The 18,953-nt window shown below is 65.4% G+C and overlaps 3 protein-coding genes across 19 annotated transcripts in view; 1 reads left to right on the plus strand and 2 right to left on the minus strand.

The window, feature by feature from the left end:
- Nucleotides 1–3,502, minus strand: LOC142048821 (uncharacterized). 4 transcript variants are annotated; one of them, XM_075076068.1, is made up of 8 exons: nt 3,362–3,501; nt 2,528–2,599; nt 2,303–2,407; nt 2,003–2,059; nt 1,482–1,874; nt 483–628; nt 226–334; nt 1–138 (listed from the first exon to the last, which is right to left on the minus strand). In XM_075076068.1, exons 1-8 carry the CDS (start codon nt 3,432–3,434, stop codon nt 83–85), a joined length of 1,011 nt encoding a protein of 336 aa, XP_074932169.1. In that variant the 5' UTR covers nt 3,435–3,501; the 3' UTR covers nt 1–82. The 4 variants fall into 4 exon arrangements, with proteins under 4 accessions (XP_074932169.1, XP_074932168.1, XP_074932166.1 ...); XM_075076067.1 differs by having other exon boundaries at nt 2,528–2,623; nt 3,362–3,499; XM_075076065.1 differs by having other exon boundaries at nt 2,303–2,623; nt 3,362–3,502.
- Nucleotides 320–8,974, plus strand: LOC142048816 (uncharacterized). 2 transcript variants are annotated; one of them, XM_075076047.1, is made up of 2 exons: nt 320–422; nt 6,784–8,974. In XM_075076047.1, the coding sequence occupies exon 2, from the start codon at nt 6,840–6,842 to the stop codon at nt 8,748–8,750; it is 1,911 nt and encodes a 636-aa protein (XP_074932148.1). In that variant the 5' UTR covers nt 320–422; nt 6,784–6,839; the 3' UTR covers nt 8,751–8,974. The 2 variants fall into 2 exon arrangements, with proteins under 2 accessions (XP_074932148.1, XP_074932147.1); XM_075076046.1 differs by lacking the exon at nt 320–422 and adding an exon at nt 2,347–2,420.
- The window catches only part of PNPLA6 (patatin like domain 6, lysophospholipase), a 22,216-nt gene continuing 12,233 nt past the window's right edge, over nt 8,971–18,953 (minus strand). For 4 of the 13 annotated variants that reach the window (XM_075076025.1, XM_075076023.1, XM_075076032.1 and 1 more), the window contains 15 exons: nt 18,187–18,250; nt 17,946–18,114; nt 17,701–17,883; nt 17,509–17,627; nt 17,263–17,419; nt 16,906–17,022; nt 16,711–16,780; nt 15,753–15,869; nt 15,369–15,485; nt 13,294–13,442; nt 13,068–13,220; nt 12,146–12,262; nt 10,743–10,839; nt 10,552–10,661; nt 8,971–9,379 (listed from right to left, as the gene is read on the minus strand). In XM_075076025.1, the coding sequence (XP_074932126.1) occupies nt 9,314–9,379; nt 10,552–10,661; nt 10,743–10,839; nt 12,146–12,262; nt 13,068–13,220; nt 13,294–13,442; nt 15,369–15,485; nt 15,753–15,869; nt 16,711–16,780; nt 16,906–17,022; nt 17,263–17,419; nt 17,509–17,627; nt 17,701–17,883; nt 17,946–18,114; nt 18,187–18,250 (1,805 nt within the window). In that variant the 3' untranslated portion in view covers nt 8,971–9,313. Of the gene's footprint in view, nt 9,380–10,551; nt 10,662–10,742; nt 10,840–12,145; nt 12,263–13,067; nt 13,221–13,293; nt 13,443–15,368; nt 15,486–15,752; nt 15,870–16,710; nt 16,809–16,905; nt 17,023–17,262; nt 17,420–17,508; nt 17,628–17,700; nt 17,884–17,945; nt 18,115–18,186; nt 18,251–18,953 lie in introns of those variants that run through there. The other 9 variants (XM_075076029.1, XM_075076026.1, XM_075076024.1 and 6 more) reach the window with 8 other exon arrangements.

Below are 18,953 nucleotides of genomic sequence, written 5' to 3' on the forward strand. Positions count from 1 at the left end.
CCTTTGCACGCTCAGGCGAGTCCCTCGCACACCCAGGGGAGCTGACTGGTGCAGGGGAAGTCGTACCACTCGCCGTCCTCCCTCACCGCCGCGCAGTTCTCCTGGTGTCCGCCGTTGGGCTCATTCCTGTGCCACGAGCTGCGACGAAGAGGAGGGTGGGGATCACCCCGGCTTAGGGCTGACCCCCCCTGTATCCCAAAGCCCCCCGTTTCCTTGTCCCCGTACCTGCTTTCCCGCGGCAGGATAGTCCCGTTTGCTCGCTTCCAGGTGCCCTCCTCCTCCTCATCCTGATGCCGAGCCAGGAGGAGCTTTGCAGCATGGTCTGGATGTAATTCTAAGGGGGGGAAAAGGCAACGTCGCCCCAAGGCAGAGCCCCCCATGACCCCTTGCCCGCTCTCGGGGACAGCAGGCCCTGGTGGCAGGTAGGACCTGATGCCACATCCCCCCTCAATACCCCCCTTCCTGGGTCCGTGCCCCCTCACCTTCTCCTCAGGGCCGTCCACCTCCAGGAGCTGCGTGCCCAGGACCGAGCAGAAGCGCTGGGCGTCCTCCCAGGAGCTCGGTGTCTTGGAGTAGAAATAGCAGGAGTTCCTAAAATAGGTCCAGCCTTTGAAGCAAGAGGGACAGCCTGGGGGGGGACGGGGACGGACACACAGAAAAGAGGGGGGTCACCACCCAGCTGGGGCTGTGAGACCCCATAAACTGGGGACGATCCTGGTCGGAGACGCGACTCTGGCTGTGGGAGCTGCCGAGCATCCTTGCTGGCTTAGCGTTACGGCTGGGATAGGGTTAGAGCGCAGCTGGGGTTTGGCTTAAATCCTATAGATTTAGGATTAGGACCGGCTTGGGGTCCCATTGGCGTTTAGATTGGGTCAGGATTAGGTTAAATCTTATATATTTAGGGTTATAACTGGGTTAGGGTCTCATTAGGGTTTGGATTTAGCTTGACTCCTGCATGTTCAGGGTTACAACTGGGTTGGGGTTAGGACCGTGCTGAAGTTTGGGGCTAAATTAGGTTTAGCTTAAGTCCTAGACGTGTAGGGCTATGGCTGTGTTAGGATTAGGGTCCCACTGGGATTAGGGCTAGTTTAGGATTAATTTAGGTCCTTTATATTTAGAGTTAGGGCTAGGTTAGGATTACTGGGGTTTGGGCTAGTTTAGGGTTAGGTAAGGTCACATATATTTAGCGTTTGAGCTAGGTTAAGACCCCACTGAGTTTTGATCTCACTTAGGATTAGGTTAAACTGAATATATTTAGGATTAAGTCTGTGCCAGGGTTAGGAGCCCATTAAGTTTTGGGCTCGGTTAGGGTTAGGTTAAGTCACCTAATTCACCCGAAAGGTAGGGTTAGATCAGGTTTAGGGCCCTGTTGCGATTTAAGTTTAGCTTAAGCTGTATCCATGCCAGGTTAGGGCTGACCTTCAGCCAGCGAAGGGTTAGTCAAAGCCCTAAACGTTTGGGATAAAAGTGCTGGGACTGACAGGAGCGGGAACAGATATCATCCTTGCTCCCGTAGACGACCCAGCGGCTCCACTCGCGGTCCCCGGTGTAGAGCATCACCGTACGCTGATGGTTGTTGCCATAATTGAAATAGAGATTGTAGCCGGCGAGCGCCAACAGCCCCCCGTCGTGGCACTCCCAGCGTTGCAGCGCGCTGTCGTTCCGGCACGGCTCCAGCCTCACGAGGGCCAGGTTTTGCCCGCGGGTTGCCGTAACGCAGTGCTGGCTCCCCCAGCCCTGTAGCCGCCCCCCGTGTAACCACCGGAACCGTTGTGCCGCCGCGTCGGGCTGGCACGCTGTCGCCGTCAGCTGTCGCCCGCTGGCCTCCACGCATTTGCGGTGGTCTTCGTTGTACAGCAGGAAGGACCGGGAGGCTGCGAGGAAGTCCCCGGTGAACCAGGGAGAGGCACACGGGGATCGGGGAAACGCGAGGATTGGGGACGCGTCCGTGGGTGTCGCTGCGGAAAGGGAAGGGACGGGGACACGCGGCGCGGACACGCACCCATGTTCGGCAGCTCCTTCGCCTTCTCTGCCTCCAGCGCTGCCGTCAGGGCTGCAACTGTGGGGGGGAATGGGGGGACACACACACGCATCACCCCGTCACCGCAGGGCACAGGGTGTCCCGGGGCTGTTGCCGTGGCAGGGGTGGTGTTGAGGGGTGCTGAGCACTCAGCTCGCCCGTGAAGACCCCCCCCCCCGCAACACCCTCGATAACCCTAACTCTGCCCCCCACAGCAGCCCCGGCAGCATGTCCCCGGGTGGAAGGGGGCTCCCCCGAGTCCTGCAGAGCCCCGCTACTCACTGTGCCGCAAGCCGATGGTGAGGAAGAGCACGTTCATCAGCACTGAGACCCCCAGGGCCGCGGCGCCCACCAGCACCAGCTTCTCCCTGGAGCAGCACCCTGATGCTGGGGAGGGTGGGTGAGTGACGACCGGCTCCCGGTTTGGGCAGAGCCGGGTGGCACCGGCGTTAATCGCAGCGTGGTTTTGTCCTGCCGGCGATGCTCTTGCCCTCGCCCGTGCCGTACCTGGGGGGTCCGACACGTGCTTCTCGCTCGGCACGGCGATGGCGGGGTCCAGGGGCTCGTAGACGTTCTCTTCTGTGGGGCACAGGTTGCCGTGGGCTGGGGAGGGGTCAGTGATGACAGCACTTGTGGGGGGATTCCCCCCTCCACTGCCACCATAATGCCTGGGGACTCCCAGCATGAGGGTGGGCCATTCCCCTCAGTGCCCCTTCCCTGGGGACCCCCACACTGGGCACCAGGGGTGGGGGATCCCCCCCCAGGTGTCTCTGACCTCCCCAGGGATCACCCTTGGGCACCGAGGATGGAAATGGGGGTCCCCTTCGGTACCACCATCTGCCCTGGGGACGCCCTCCTTGGATACTGGGATGGGAGAGACCCCCCCTGGGGGTCACCAACTGCCCCAGGGACCCCCTTGGACACAAGACACAGAGATGGGGATCCCTCTCAGTGCCACTGCCCACCCTGGGAACACCCCTCAGGGGCCAGGGATGGAGATGGGGGGTCCCCTTGGGTGCCACCACCCTCCCTGGGGACCCCACTCGGGCACTGGGGACTGGGGATCCCCTTCTAGGAGCCACCACTTGCCCCAGGGACCCCTGTTGGGCACTGGGGATGGAGATGGGGATCCCTCCCTGGTGCCACAGTCCATCCTGGGGGGATAGGGAACCCCTTTGGGTGCCACCACCCATCCTGGGGACCCCACTTGGGCACTGGGGACAGGGACAGGGGATTCCCCCAGCGCTGTGACACCCCAAAATTGACATGGGGTGTGCCTTAGGGACAGCGGGCCTTCTGGGCTAGCACCCACCCCACCCAGCACCCCAGGGTGCCTCCTACCTTCCCCGCCGCTGGGTCCTGGCACCCACGTTTGCCCCTGCCCGGCTTCGCTGGACTTGACGTTGCCGTACATTGTCCCCACAGTGCCGAAGAGCTGTCCCCAGTGTCCTCAGCGGGTGTCCCCACTGATAAAGCCTGCGGGAAGTGGGGGGGGGGGGGTGGGGGGTGGGGGGGTGCCGGATGCACCCTTACCCCGGGGATGGGCCTCGAAGGGGCCCCCGAGCACCCAGCGACTCCCTCCCTGCACCCCAAGGCTTGCCTGGAGTGGCACCACCAGTGACAGTCCCTAACGGGTGCTGGCAAAGACCCCAGTGTCCCTGGGGTCTGGGTGCAGGAAGGCCTGGGCGGGGGCCCAAGGGTGCTGCCTGGTTTGGGGGGGGGGGGGGGGGGGGGGGTGTGTGTGTTGGGTGGCATGTGGGGGACTTGGGGAGAGCAAGGGCTGGGTGTCCCCATCCTCAGGGTGCACCCATGGCAATGTTTGGGGTGTCCCCACGCTCAGGGTGTCCCCACGCCCGGGGTGCACCCATGGCAATGTTTGAGGTGTCCCCATGGTTGGGGTGTCCCCATGACAATGCTCAGGGTGTCCCCATGCCTGGGGTGCACCCATGGCAATGTTCGGGGTGTCCCCATGGTTGGGGTGTCCCTGTGCTCGGGGTGTCCCCACGCCCAGCACTTCCCCGGCGTCAGCCCACCCCAGGGCGCACCTGCGCCCGTCACAGCACCCACGGGTGAGCCGGGTGCCCCCGAGGCGGGCGCCTGTCCCCACACCGCTCCGGCCGCACAGGAATAGCCGGGTGTTATCAGCACCCGCCAGCCCCGGCCACGGCTCCCGGCCACCCGCGGCGCCCGCCTTATCACACCCGGTGGCAGCCGGCACCCGATGCCGGGGGGCGGCCGTGGGGCTGTGGCGGAGCCGGGTGTGCCATCGTGGTGACGGGAGTCCCGTGGGAGGGCTGGGTCGCCTGTGGTGGTACCGGCTGTGCCGTGGCTCCGGCCAGTGTCCCGTGGCTGTACTGGGTGTGCCATGGTTGTGCCAGGTGTCCCGTGGCATTGCTGGGTGTGCCGTGGTTGTGATGGGTGTTCCATGGCTGTACTGGGAGGCCCATGGTTGTGCCAGGTGTCCCGTGGCATTGCCGGGTGTCCCGTGGCATTGCTGGGTGTGCCGTGGTTGTGATGGGTGTTCCATGGCTGTACTGGGAGTCCCATGGTTGTGCCAGGTGTCCCGTGGCATTGCCGGGTGTCCCGTGGCATTGCTGGGTGTGCCGTGGTTGTGATGGGTGTTCCATGGCTGTACTGGGAGTCCCATGGTTGTGCCAGGTGTCCCGTGGCATTGCCGGGTGTGCCGTGGTTGTGATGGGTGTTCCATGGCTGTACTGGGAGTCCCGTGGCTGTACTGGGAGTCCCATGGTTGTGCCAGGTGTCCCGTGGCATTGCTGGGTGTGCCGTGGTTGTGATGGGTGTTCCATGGCTGTACTGGGAGTCCCATGGCTGTGCCGGGAGTCCCATGGTTGTGCCAGGTGTCCCGTGGCATTGCCTGGTGTGCCATGGCATTACTGGGTGTGCCGTGGTTGTGATGGGTGTTCCATGGCTGTACTGGGTGTGCCATGGCTGTACTGGGAGGCCCATGGCTGTGCCGGGTGTCCCATGGTTGTGCCAGGTGTCCCGTGGCATTGCCTGGTGTGCCATGGCATTACTGGGTGTGCCGTGGTTGTGATGGGTGTTCCATGGCTGTACTGGGTGTGCCATGGCTGTACCGAGAGTCCCATGGCTGTACTGGGTGTCCCATGGTAGTTCCGGGTGTCCCATGTCACTGCCAAATGTCCCATGGTGGTGCCGGGTGTCCCGTCATGGTGACAGTTGTGCCGTGGTGGTGCCGGGTGTCCCGTGGTGGTGCTGGCTGTCCCGTCACAGTGACAGTTGTGCCGTGGCGGTGCCGGGTGTCCCGCAGTGATGCCAGCTGTCCCGTCACGGTGACAGCTGTGCCATGGTGGTGCTGGGTGTCCAGTGGCAGTGCCGGGTGTCCTGTCACGGTGACAGTTGTGCCGTGGCGGTGCCGGGTGTCCCGCAGTGATGCCGGCTGTCCCGTCACGGTGACAGCTGTGCCGTGGCCGTGCCGGGTGTCCCCACGGGTGTCCGTCCCCCCACCCCAGTCCCCATCCTCTCACAACCCCCCCCCCCCGCCCGTCCCGTCCCCATTCGTGTCCCCAGAGCCGCCTCCCCCGTCCCCGCAGGGGTCCCCACGCGTGTTCCCGCCCCCCGCCGTGGGGTCGCCGCGGTGCAGCGCGTCCCGCGGCCGCCAGGTGACGCCGCCACGACCGGAGCGGAGCCGCCGAGGGGGCGGGGCCGAGCGCAGCCCCGCCGGGACCGGGGGGACACCGGGGCGGGGGTCGGTACCGGGGGGGGGGGCGTCGGTACGTGGGGACACCGGGGCGGGGATCGGTACCGGGGGGCGTCGGTACGGGGGGACACCGGGGCGGGGGTCGGTCCCGGGGGGGCGCGTCGGTACGGGGGGACACCGGGGCGGGGATCGGTACCGGGGGGCGTCGGTACGGGGGGACACCGGGGCGGGGGTCGGTCCCGGGGGGGCGCGTCGGTACGGGGGGACACCGGGGCGGGGATCGGTACCGGGGGGCGTCGGTACGGGGGGACACCGGGGCGGGGGTCGGTCCCGGGGGGGGCGTCGGTACGGGGGGACGCCGGGGCGGGGGTCGGTACCGGGGGGGTGGCGTCGGTACGTGGGGACACCGGGGCGGGGGTCGGTACCGGGGGGGGGGCGTCGGTACGGGGGGACGCCGGGGCGGGGGTCGGTACCGGGGGGGGGGCGTCGGTACGTGGGGACGCCGGGGTGGGGGTCGGTCCCGGGGGGGGGCGTCGGTACGGGGGGACACCCGGGGCGGGGATCGAAGGGTCACCTGGGTCAGGTGTTGGTACCGGAGAAGCAGGGATTGGGGGATACTGGCACCGGGGAGCCGGTACTGGGGTGGAGCTGGTGGGGGGGGGCACGAGGTACTGGGGAGTGGGGGGAGCTGGTGCGGGAGGACCCCGTACCAGGGAGCGGGGGTGGGGGGGGCAGGAAATACCGGGGAGGAGAGGGCTGTACCGGGCTGTGGGGCCCAGTTACCGGCAGGGGGATGGGTGTACTGGGCTGGTACTGGGGAGACAGAAGAGCAGTACTGGGGGAGCAGACCGGGACTGGGAAAGGCACCGAGGAGTGGGACCCATCAGGACCGGGGCACTGGGCTGCCCCGGGGGATCTGTCCCCATCACCGGTGATACCGGTGACCCCGGTGCCAGCTGGGCTCAGCACCCGTCACCGGTGTCCCGCTGACCCTGGGGTGTCCCCGGTACCTGTTGGTGGGGACACCGCCACCCCAGGGTGAGCCCCTTGGGTGCTGCCGGCTCACCCCCGCCCCATGCTGCAGGAAGGAGCCAGAAGGACACCGGCAGCACCGAAACCGCACCGGGGCACCAGGACAGGATGGACACTGGCAGCACCGAAACCGCACCGGGGCACCGGGACGGGAGCCAGGAGGGCACCAGCAGCACTGAAACCGCACCCGGGCGCCAGGATGGGAGCCAGGAGGGCACCAGCAGCACTGAAACCGCACCCGGGCGCCAGGATGGGAGCCAGGAGGGCACCGGCAGCACCGAACCCGCACCGGGGCGCCGGGACGGGAGCCAGGAGGGCACCAGCAGCACCGAAACCGCACCGGGGCGCCGGGACGGGAGCCAGGAGGGCACCGGCAGCACCGAAACCGCACCCGGGCGCCAGGATGGGAGCCAGGAGGGCACCGGCAGCACCGAACCCGCAGCGGGGCACCGGGACGGGAGCCAGGAGGGCACCGGCAGCACCGAACCCGCACCAGGACACCAGGTCGGGCTGGACACCATCAGCACTGGTTTGTGGCCCCAAGGCCAGGCCGGGACAGCCGCTGGCAGTGCCGAATTGACACCAGCGTGTCAGGACGGCGGTGACACCGGCACCGCTAATTTGATGCCACCGTGCCAACGCTTGCCAGACGCCACCGGTGCCAGACTGACACCAGGCAGCCAGGACAGGGCAGGCTCCGGCAGCACCAAAACAATGCTGCGGTGTTGGGACGGGGCTGATGCCGGCAGTGCCAATTCGGGGCCACGATGCCAGGATGAAGAGGAAGCCGACAGCGCCAAACCGATGCCGGCGTGCCACGACCGGGCAGACACCGGCAGCTCCAAACCAATTCTGGGCTGCCGCAACGAGGCAGCCACCACCAGCACCAGTTTGGGGGCAGGATGCCAGGACACGGCAGCCACCAGCAGCACCGGATCGGCCCCGCAGCACCGGCACGAGGAGGACGGTGAGGCCAGCGTCAAGGCCGTGGCAGCGGGGGCCCGTCCCTTTCGGTGCGGGGCGTGCGGGAAGCGGTTCGGGGCGAGCGCCGCGCTGACGCGGCACCAGGCGCTGCACGGAGCCGAGCGCCCGTTCTCCTGCGCCGAGTGCGGCCGCGGCTTCTGCGACCGGGCAGCGCTGGCCACGCACCGGCGAGGGCACACGGGCGAGCGCCCCTTCGCTTGTGCCGAGTGCGGCAAAGCCTTTGCCGGCAGCGCGGGGTTGCTGGTGCACCAACGGGCGCACACGGGCGAGCGCCCCTTTGCCTGCGGCGAGTGCGGGCAGCGCTTCCGGCAGAGCGCCCACCTTGCCCAACACCGCCAGGGCACCCACGGTGCGGCGCGCCCGCATCCGTGCCCGCAATGCGGCAAAGCCTTCGCCCTCCGCTCCACGCTGGCCCGGCACGCTCAGACCCACACCGGCGAGCGACCCCACGCCTGCGGCGACTGCGGGCGCCGCTTCCGCCAGCGGGCTCACCTGGCCCGGCACCGCCTGGCACACACCGGCGAGCGCCCGTTCCCCTGCGGCGAATGCGGCAAAGCCTTCGCCCTCAGCGCCACGCTGCTGCGGCACCAGCTGGTGCACACCGGCGAGCGCCCGCACCGCTGCCCCGACTGCCCCCGCGCCTACACCCAAAGCGCCTACTTGGCCCGGCACCGCCGCAGCGCCCACACCGGCCAGCGGCCCCACGCCTGCCCCGAGTGCCCGCGGGCTTTCGCCGACCGCGCCAACCTCCTGCGGCACCGCCGGGGCCACGCCGGCGCCCGGCCCCACGCCTGCGGGCGGTGCGGGCAGCGCTTCGCCCAGCGAGCCAGCCTGGTGGAGCACGGCTGGCGGCACACGGGCGAGCGTCCCCACCGGTGTCCCCAGTGTCACCGCGGCTTCCGGCATCGCTCGGCCTTGCTGCGGCACCGGCGGGCGCACGCCGGCGAGCGCCCCTTCCCCTGCGCCCGCTGCGGCCGCCGCTACAGCCGCAGTTCCAACCTCCTCCTGCACCAGCGGGTCCACGCACCCGACTAGCACCCGTGGGTGCCACTGCGGGGTGTCGGGGTGCCAGAAACACGGCGCCATGGCTTTTGCTGCGCCGGGCGGGCGGCCGCTAGTGTCACGCCGGAGCCGGGTGCGTCGCCCCCGTGCCAGCCCCCAGCCGTTATCGGCACAGGAGGAGCACTGCCGGGTTAATTTTAAAGCATAATAAGTTTAAAAAGAAAATAGCTGGGTTTGTTTTAAATAATAATAATAATAATTAAAAAAAAAAAAAACAAAGAAAAGAAAAATGAAAATATACAGCAGTCACTTCCCCTCCTCCCTAGCGGGACACGGCCGGGCCTTGGAGGGGGGATTTGGGCCAGTGCAACAGTGCAGGAGTGGGGAAAAATGGGGGTCCCTGGAGCGCCCCCCCACCTCCCCCCGGCTTGGGGGTGGCGATGGGGACAAGGCGGGATGAGTGGAAAAGTGCCGTGGGGGGCCGAGCCCCACCCGGGGAAGCGGCCACATAAAGGTGTGGGGGGGGTTTGGTGGGGGGACACCCCCGGGTACGGAGGTAGTGCCGGCTCTTGGGCTCCTTCGGTAGCATTTGGGGGTCAGGGGTGGGGTGCGGAGGGGTCCCGCGCTGGGCTCGGGCGGTGCCGCAGGCTCTTCTCCTCCTCCTGGGGAGAGATGGGACACGTTGGGGACACTGGGATGGGGACACGGTGCAGCACCGACGGGCTCCAGGCTGTCCCCGAGCCCGCAGGGAGCTGGGGGACACGTTGGGGACACTGGGATGGGGACACGGTGCAGCACCCACGGGCTCCAGGCTGTCCCCGAGCCCGCAGGGAGCTGGGGGACACATGGGGGTCACTGGGACGGGGACACGGTGCAGCACCCACGGGCTCCAGGCTGTCCCCGAGCCCGCAGGGAGCTGGGGGACACGTGGGGGTCACTGGGACGGGGACACGGTGCAGCACCCACGGGCTCCAGGCTGTCCCCGAGCCCACAGGGAGCTGGGGGACACGTGGGGGTCACTGGGACGGGGACACGGTGCAGCACCCACGGGCTCCAGGCTGTCCCCGAGCCCACAGGGAGCTGGGGGACACATGGGGGTCACTGGGACGGGGACACGGTGCAGCACCCACGGGCTCCAGGCTGTCCCCGAGCCCACAGGGAGCTGGGGGACACGTGGGGGTCACTGGGACGGGGACACGGTGCAGCACCCACGGGCTCCAGGCTGTCCCCGAGCCCACAGGGAGCTGGGGGACACGTGGGGGTCACTGGGACGGGGACACGGTGCAGCACCCACGGGCTCCAGGCTGTCCCCGAGCCCACAGGGAGCTGGGGGACACGTGGGGGTCACTGGGACAGGGACACGGTGCAGCACCCACGGGCTCCAGGCTGTCCCCGAGCCCACAGGGAGCTGGGGGACACGTGGGGGGTCACTGGGACGGGGACACGGTGCAGCACCCACGGGCTCCAGGCTGTCCCCAAGCCCGCAGGGAGCTGGGGGACACGTGGGGGTCACTGGGACGGGGACACGGTGCAGCACCCACGGGCTCCAGGCTGTCCCCGAGCCCGCAGGGAGCTGGGGGACACGTGGGGGTCACTGGGACGGGGACACGGTGCAGCACCCACGGGCTCCAGGCTGTCCCCGAGCCCGCAGGGAGCTGGGGGACACATGGGGGTCACTGGGACGGGGACACGGTGCAGCACCCACGGGCTCCAGCCCATTTTGGAGGGTCTCTATGGCCATACACCCCCGTGCACAGCGGCAGGGCACCCTCAGGGGCTCCCAAATCCAGGGGCTCCTCATTTTGGAGGGTCTCCGTGGTGGGGGGGCACTCACAGCATCCAAGGTGCTGGCGCTGGCCCACTCGGAAGGGGCGAACGCATCCTCCTCGCCCTGCGCTGGCTCCAGCCCCTCGTCCTCGTACTCGGTGAGGTAGTCGGACTCCTCTGGGGGAGCAAGATGGGGGGCAGGCTCAGGCCCTGGACCCAGATCCGGCCCCACACCCCAGGACCGCCCCCCCAGCTCACCGTCCGCGTATCCGTCAGACAAGTATGGCTTGGCGGGCTCGATGCGGGACACGATCTCCGCCAGGTCGGTGAAGCCGGCGCTGGGGCATGTGAGCACCTACGGGAGGAAATAGGGGGGCCCCCCGAGCAGCCCCCCGCCATGGGTGAGGGGGGGTGAGGATGGAGGGAGGCAGGAGGAGGGGTGTGAGATGGGTAAGGACAGAAGGGGACACAGAGAGGGGGACAAAAGGAGACCGGGGTGACAGGAGATGGACCAGGGGGACAGGATGGGACAGGAGATGGACCAAGGAGGGGACAAGGATGGGGGGGGGGGGGGGATGGGACACAGAAGGATTAGCCAAGCTGGGGACACGAGGATGCTGGTGGAGACAGGAGATGGACTAAGGGGACAAAAGGATGATGGGGAGGGGGACAGGAGATGCGCCAAGGAGAGGACAGGAGGATGCCAGGGAGGGACAGGAGATGGACCAAGGAGGGGGACACTAGGATGGACCAAGGAGGGGACACGAGGATGCTGGGGGAGACAGGAGATGGACCAAGGGGACAAAAAGATGATGGGGAGATGGGGAGGGGGCTAGGAGATGCCTCAGGAAGAGGTCAGGAGGATGCCAGTGAGGGACAGGAGATGGACCAAGGGGACACAAGGATAGATCAAGGAGGGGACACAGGGATGGACCAAGGATGGGACACGAGGATGCTGGGGGAGACAGGAGATGGCCAAAAGGCACACAAGGCTGGACCGAAGAGGGGACAGAGGATGGACCAAGGAAAGGACAGGAGGATGGACCAGGGTAGTGGGGAAAGGAGCCGGACCAAGGGGACAAAAGGATGATGGGGAGAGGGACAGAACATGGACCAAGAAGAGGACAGGGTGATGCCAGTGAGGGACAGGAGATGGACTAAGGGGACACGAGGATGGACCAAGCCACATGAGGACACACCAAGAAGGGGACAGGAGGATGGACCAGGGTAGTGGGGAAAGGAGACGGACCAAGGGGACAAGAGGATGGGCCGAGGAGGGGACACGGGGATGGTGGGGGAAACGAGATGGACCAAACCATGTGAGGATGGACCAAGAAGGGGACGGGAGGATACCAAGGGCACAGGAGGATGGACCAAGGGGACAGGGGGATGAAGCAGGCTGGAGGGCCACAGGAAGATGCCGGTGAGGGACAGAAGGACACTAGGGGGGACAAGCTGCACCAGGAGGACTAGAAGGACATTGGAAATGCAGAGGGGACAAGGGACAGGCCAGCTGCTGCTCCCTGAAGATGGCTCCGGGGCCAGGGGAAACAAAAAACCATCAGGGTGCCAGGGCGAGGGTGGCCCGTCCCAGGATGCCCTGGGGTGGGTCCCAGGGCAGCCACCACCCCCCACAGCCCCCGGTGCCACCCGCTGCTCACGTCCATGCGTTTGCTCTCATAGAAGTCAGCCGAACGCCGGTCCTTCACCATCTTCTCAATGATGTCACCCCGGCTCCAGCCATCGAAGACCACCTTGCCGTGCTGGTACCCCACATCCTGCAGGGAGAGCGGCTGTAGACCATCAGTGGCCTGGGCACCCCAAAAAATGGCCTGGGGCACCCCAAATGACAGCCCAGGGAGCCAACTCATAGGTAGGACATCCTAACCGACGGCCCAGGACACCTGATTGACGGCTGGGGCACCCAGCTGATGGCCAGGATACCCCAAATGATGACTGGGATGCTCAGCCTCGTCAGGACACCCCAAATGATGGCCAAGAGTACCCCACTGATGGCTGAGGCACCCAACCAAAGGCTTGGGTACCCCGACCAATGGCCCAGGCAGCCCAACTGATGGTCAGGGAGCCTGAAATGATGACCTGGCTACCCAGAACGATGGCCCACGCACCCCAAATAATGGCCAGGACACAGCAACTGGTGGCCCAAGCACCCCAGATGATGGCTCAAGCACCCCCAGATGATGGTCCAGTCAATCTGTTAATGTCTGGGGCACCTGAATGATGGCTTAAGCACCCAAGCACCCAACTGATGGCCAGGGCACCCCATCAATGGTCAGGACACCCCAACCGATGGACCAGAGCACCCCCAAATGATGGCTGGGACACCCAATTAATTTCTAGGTGACCCTACTGGATGGCCATTACCCCCCATTCATACCCTGGACACCCAACGGATGGCAACGGCACCCCAGCCCACATCTGGGGCTCCGCATTAGTGGCCAGGACACCCCACCTGGTGGCTGGAGAACCCAAATCAATGGATTGGGGCACGCCACTGACGGCCAGAGGCACCCTAACCGAAGGTCCAGGCCACCTCACCAGCCTCTCCATCCCCCAACTCACGTAGATCTCGTCGAACTTGCCGAAATCCATGGTCTTGAAGCAGTCGATGGGGGGGCGGATGTACTCGCAGTACGAGCTGGACTTTACCACCTCCAGCTGCCGCACACACGACACGTAGGCCAGGCGGGACTGGATCTCTGCCATGTCGGGCACCTGCGAGGACAAGGTGCTCAGCACCCTGCCCGCCCCATCTCACCAGCGTCCTCGTGTCCCACCGGTCCCTCACCTTGACTTTTTCAGCCCAGGGATTGAGACGTTTCCAGAGGAGCCACCAGCCAGACAGGCTGTCCCCATAGTTGCACAGGTCTGTCTCATCCTGGCTCCCCACGTCGATGGCGATCACCGTCTTGGCACCCATGTTGCGGGCGATGTCGGCTGCGGGGCGGGGAAGGAAGAAGCTGGGTCGGCAGCGTCACCGTTTCCCCCCGTCTGAACCCGTGGTGAGAAGAGGTGGCGCCGGGAAATGGGGGCGAGGGATCGTCCCCAAGCCCAGGCTGGATGGCAAAGCCATGCTGGGGCTTGTGGGTGGGACAAGCAGTGTCCCATGGGTGCTGGAGCTGGGGGCAGGAGCCCAGCAGCAGGACACGCTGGTGGGGAGCAGAGCGGTGCCGGGGCGATGGGAGGGCACAGGCAAGTTGCAGCAGCTGTGGTGGGATGTGAAGGAGCATGGAGATGCCCCAGGAGGAACCCTCCTACCCACCACTGGTGAGGACACCAGGAGATGATGTGAGGTGGATGGAGATGGCTTGACACGGCGGAGGATGGCGATGCTCCAGGAGGGCGCCTGGCGCTGAAACATCAAGAGATGATGCGGGATGGAGGAAGGCGGTTTGCATGTAAAAGGGGATGGCGATGCTCCAGGAGGGCGCCTGGCACTGAGGACATGAAGATACGGTGCACGACGGAGGAAGGTGGCTTGTACATGAGGGGAGATGAAGAGGCCGTAGGAGGCCACCCAGTATCAAAGACACCGCAGTGCGGTGCAGCACGGAGGGAGGTGGCTTGCACGGGAAGAAGGACGGAGGAGGCCTGGGAGAGCAGCCGGTGCCACGGACACCAGGCGATGACACAGCACGGAGGGAGGTGGCTTGCACGGGAAGGAGCACAGCGATGTTCTGGGGAGGGTACGAGGCATCAAGAGATGGTTTGAAAGGGCGGGAGGTGCTGTGCGTGGGAAGGAGCGGGGAGGGCACCTCGTGTCAGAGACACCAAGAGGCAGTTTGAGATGACAGGAGGTGGGTCGCACACAAACGAGGACGGAGATACTCCACGAGACGGTCCGGTGCTGAGGCCACCAGGAGAAGATAAGGGGGGATGGATGAAGGCGGGTTGCGCGTGAAGGTGCCCCAGGAAGGCAGCCAGGGCCACCGAGCGATGGTGTGAGACAGAGGGAGGTGGCATGCCTGTGAAAAAGCATGGAGGGCACCTGGTGTCAAAGACACCACGAGCTGCTACAAGACAGATGGAGGTGTCTTGTAGGTGGAGGAGGACGGAGAGGCCCAACGGAGGCACCTGGAGCTTAGAACAACAAGAAGGGATGACGTGAGATGGACAAAGGTGGCTTACATAGGACGAAGCTTGAAGATGTCCCAGGACTCGATGCTGAGGACACCAAAAGGTGGTGTGGGATGGAGGGAGGTGGTCTGTACCTGCAGGAGGACAGAGCTGCCCTGGCAGAACACCCAGTGCTGAGGAAACCAGGAGAGGACGATGCAGATGGAGGAAGGTGGTTGGTACATAGGGAGCATGGAGATGCTCTAGGAGGGCTCCCAGTGCTGAGGACACCCAGAGAGGATGAGGCAGGATGGAGAGGTATGTTTTGTATGGGAAGAAGAATGATCTGGGAAGCCACCTGGTGCTGATGACACCAAGAGACACAAGACTGTGACTTTTTTTGCACATGAAGGAGGATGAAGATGCCCTGAGAGGATGCCCAACACTAAAGGCACCAAGAGATGATGCAGGATGAAGGGACGCATCTTGCATAGGAAGAAATATGAAGATGCCCTCAGAAGCCGCCTGGTACTGAGGACACCAAGACATGATGCAAGATGGCTGAGCCCTTTTTGCGTGTGAAAGAGGATGAAGATGCCCCAACAACAAAGACACCATGAAGACGGAAAACCAAGCAAGATGTCCTAAATCCAACCTCAGCGTCGCCATCCATTGAGGACCCGTCTCGTGGTGGCCATGCAGCCCCCACCCAACTGCCTGCCACCGCCCCTGGGGCCAGACCCGGCGCCGCGTTGGCTGCCGCCCCCGGTTGGGCGGTGACGGTGACGGCGTTGAGCTGCTACTTGCCTGGCAGGTTGTTGATGTAACCACCGTCCATCAGTAAGTTGCCGTCCTTGGGGTCGCAGAGTGGCGGTAGGTACCCAGAAAGGGTCATGCTGGCTCGCACGTACCGCCAGAGCGAGCCTGCGCCGGCGGGAACAAACGCAATGAGCATGGCCTGCCCGAGACCCGCCCCGGGGGGGCTGCCCCTCGCCCCTGCCTGGGGACGTCTGCACCCCACGGGTGCCCGTCGGGCACCCACAGGTGGCAGAGGAACCCGTCGTGCGCCCTGACCGGCCATTCGCAAATCCCAGGTGGCTCAACTTGGGATGGGACGTGGTTTTTGGTGGGGTGGGAGGGGGGCGTGTTTTATTTTGGGAGGCCGGTGGCCCCAGCGAGCGAGATGCTGACCTGGGACATTGTTAACATAGCAGCCGTCCACGAGCCAGTGGCTGTCCTTGGGGTCGCAGAGCGGAGGCAGGTAGGGGGTATAAGATGCACTGGCTCGGACGTAGCGCCAAAGGCTGCCTGCCGGAGGGAGAGGACACGGTCACGGCCACGGGGGGGGTGGGGGTGACGGGATATGCCCGAGGACCCGGCCGTAGGTGACCGAGGATGTTGGCACGTGCCAGCGGGACATTGGCGGCCCCAAGACCAAGGGAAAGCACCTCGGCCATGCCAGGGTGGGGACGGATGGACGGGCGAGATGCTCGCCGGAGGGTTAGGGGTGGTGAGCGGGGATTAGTGGGCGTTAGAGGCCAGAAGAGCAGGCAGAGCGAGAGCCAGGCCGCTTACGAGCCGCCGCGTGCGCCCCCATGGACGGCTCAATGTCCCAGGTGAGCTCCGACACCAGGCAAGGAGGAGGGGCAGCCACCACGACGTCCCCACCACCGCGACGTCCCCACCACCGCCGCGACGTCATCCCCACCACCGCCGCGACGTCATCCCCACCAGTGCCACCGCGTCCCCGTGCTCCACATGCCGTGAGTGTGGGTTACTGGGGTTAGTGGTGAGCAGATGTTAGAGGTGACATGCATGCTCAGGGGGAGGGTCAGGATGTGGCTCTGCACCCCGATTCTGCCCCCAACCCCACTGAGGATGTGGGGCACAGCCAGACCCCCATGGGGAGCTGAGCCTGGTGGGGTCACCAGCACTGGGTGGCTCTGGGAAGCCACCACTGCCCGGGCTCACCATGAGCCCCCCAAGCCCTTTCCTTGCCATGCCAGGAGGCATCCTGCCCTTGGCACGTGGCAACCCTTCCCCCGTGGGGCAGCGACACCGTTTTGGGGTGCCAGTGAGGAGGGTACCCACAAGGGGGGGCATGTGGTGGCACCGGAGAGCTTCCCCGGCTCCCCGGGGGAGCTCTTACCATCCGTGTGCACCCGCATGGCCGAGGCCGTGATGTCGGTTGTGACGTTGAAGTAGGGCAGCCACAGGTCCTGCGGGGACAAGATGGGGCGGGTGACGCTGTGGGAACGTTGGTGGGTGGGTGGGGAGCTGGTCGGACACCCCCCCCCCCCCACCATGGGTGGGTGCAGCCCTGGGGGACGTCTGTGTGACGCACCTCAATCTGCTTGTCCTGGAAAACCTTGTTGATGCTGGCGTTGAAGGCTGAACCCGAAAACATGGAGGTGATGGGGTAGGTGAGGTCCAGGACAGTCTCGAACACTGAATTCATGCACTGGAGGAAGAGGAGGAGTATGAATAAGGTGGCGAGGAGGACGGAGGTGGAGAAGGACGGAGGTGGAGGAGGACGGAGGTGGAGGAGGACGGAGGTGGAGGAGGACGGAGGTGGAGGAGGACGGAGGTGGAGGAGGACGGAGGTGGAGGAGGACGGAGGTGGTTTAGGAACACCCTGGGCAGGGCTGGCCACAGGCAGGGAGGGCCTTCGCTGGGGTGGAGGACCTGCCACGGCACCCACCTTGGCCCACTCGCGCGCCCGCTGCTTGGTGCGGACGGCGCTGCGCTCCTCGGCGTAGAGCGCCCCGATGAAGGCGCCGATGGAGGTGCCACCCACCATGTCAATGGGGATCCCCGACTCCTCCATCGCCTTGATCACCCCGATGTGGGAGCAACCCCTGGGTGGACGGAGAAAATAAAGAGGAGGATGGGCGACAGCGGGAGCCCCACCGTGCCGGGACGCATCCTGCCACAGCATGGCACCCACCTGGCTCCGCCGCCACCCAGGACAAGGGCGATGGTGTTGCCGGTGAGGACCCGCGCCAACCGGGAGAAGTCGCTGTGCCGGTCGGCGCTCTTCTCAAACACCTTCTCATACATCTCCCGCTGTGGACAGGACGGACGATGGGTGACGAGGACGGTGGTGGGCCACCAAGGTCACCCAGAAAGACACACGTACCAGTTTGGTGGGACTACGGCGGGAGAAGACGCGACGGGGACACCTGATGTGGAGGTGGCCCGAGCACCAGCTGCGCATGTTGAGCCACTCAACGGTGCGGGATGGGCTGGGACCATCCTCGCGGTGTAGGAGGACCAACTGCTTCAGCGCACGCACCGCCGTGTTCTCCAGCATCTGCTCCAGCTGTAGAAGCCATCAGCCACCCGGCGCGGTGTTGTCCCACCACCGCTTGCCCTCCACCTCACCTCTCCCAGTGCCGGCTCTTGGTCGCCCAACCCTACGATGAGGATGCAGTCGGCTTGACGGATGCAGCGCACGGTCCACGGCGTCAGGGTGCAGTCGGTTTGGTACAGGACGATGCGGTGGATGTCCTCCTGCTGCGCCAGCCACCCCGACAGGCGGTACTCCTGGATGCTGCGAAGATGGAGGGATCAGCCGGCGGCACGGTGGTGGGTCGCCGGTGAGGTTCCTCCCAAGGGGAGTTACCTGTCCAGCGCTGAGGAGCCGAGACGGGCACGGATGATGTCGCTGGTGAGGAGCAGCGTGGGACCTGGGAAAGGTGGGGACATGGTTATTCGTGTCCCATGGGACTGTGGTGATGGACATGCCATGGTCACCACCATGCCATGGTCACCGCCATGCCATGGGGCTGTGGTCACCACCATGCCATGGTCACCGCCATGCCATGGGGCTGTGGTCACCACCATGCCATGGTCAGCAATATGCCATAGGGCTGTGGTCATTGCCATGGTCACCACCATGCCATGGGGCTGGGGTCACCACCCTGCCATGGGGCTGGGGTCATTGCCATGGTCACCACCATGCCATGGGGCTGGGGTCACCACCCTGCCATGGGGCTGTGGTCATTGCCATGGTCACCACCACGCCACTGGGCTGTGGTCATTGCCATGCCATGGTCACCACTACACCATGGGGCTGTGGTCACCGCCATGCCATGGTCACCAATATGCCATAGGGCTGTGGTCACCACCATGCCATGGGGCTGTGGTCATTGCCATGGTCACCACCACGCCACTGGGCTGTGGTCATTGCCGTGCCATGGTCACCAATATGCCATGGGGCTGTGGTCACCACCATGCCATGGTCAGCAATATGCCACAGGGCTGTGGTCATTGCCATGGTCACCACCATGCCATGGGGCTGGGGTCACCACCCTGCCATGGGGCTGTGGTCATTGCCATGGTCACCACCACGCCACTGGGCTGTGGTCATTGCCGTGCCATGGTCACCAC

Source organism: Phalacrocorax aristotelis, chromosome 28, assembly GCF_949628215.1.
Source record: "Phalacrocorax aristotelis chromosome 28, bGulAri2.1, whole genome shotgun sequence".
Lineage (NCBI taxonomy): Eukaryota > Metazoa > Chordata > Aves > Suliformes > Phalacrocoracidae > Phalacrocorax > Phalacrocorax aristotelis.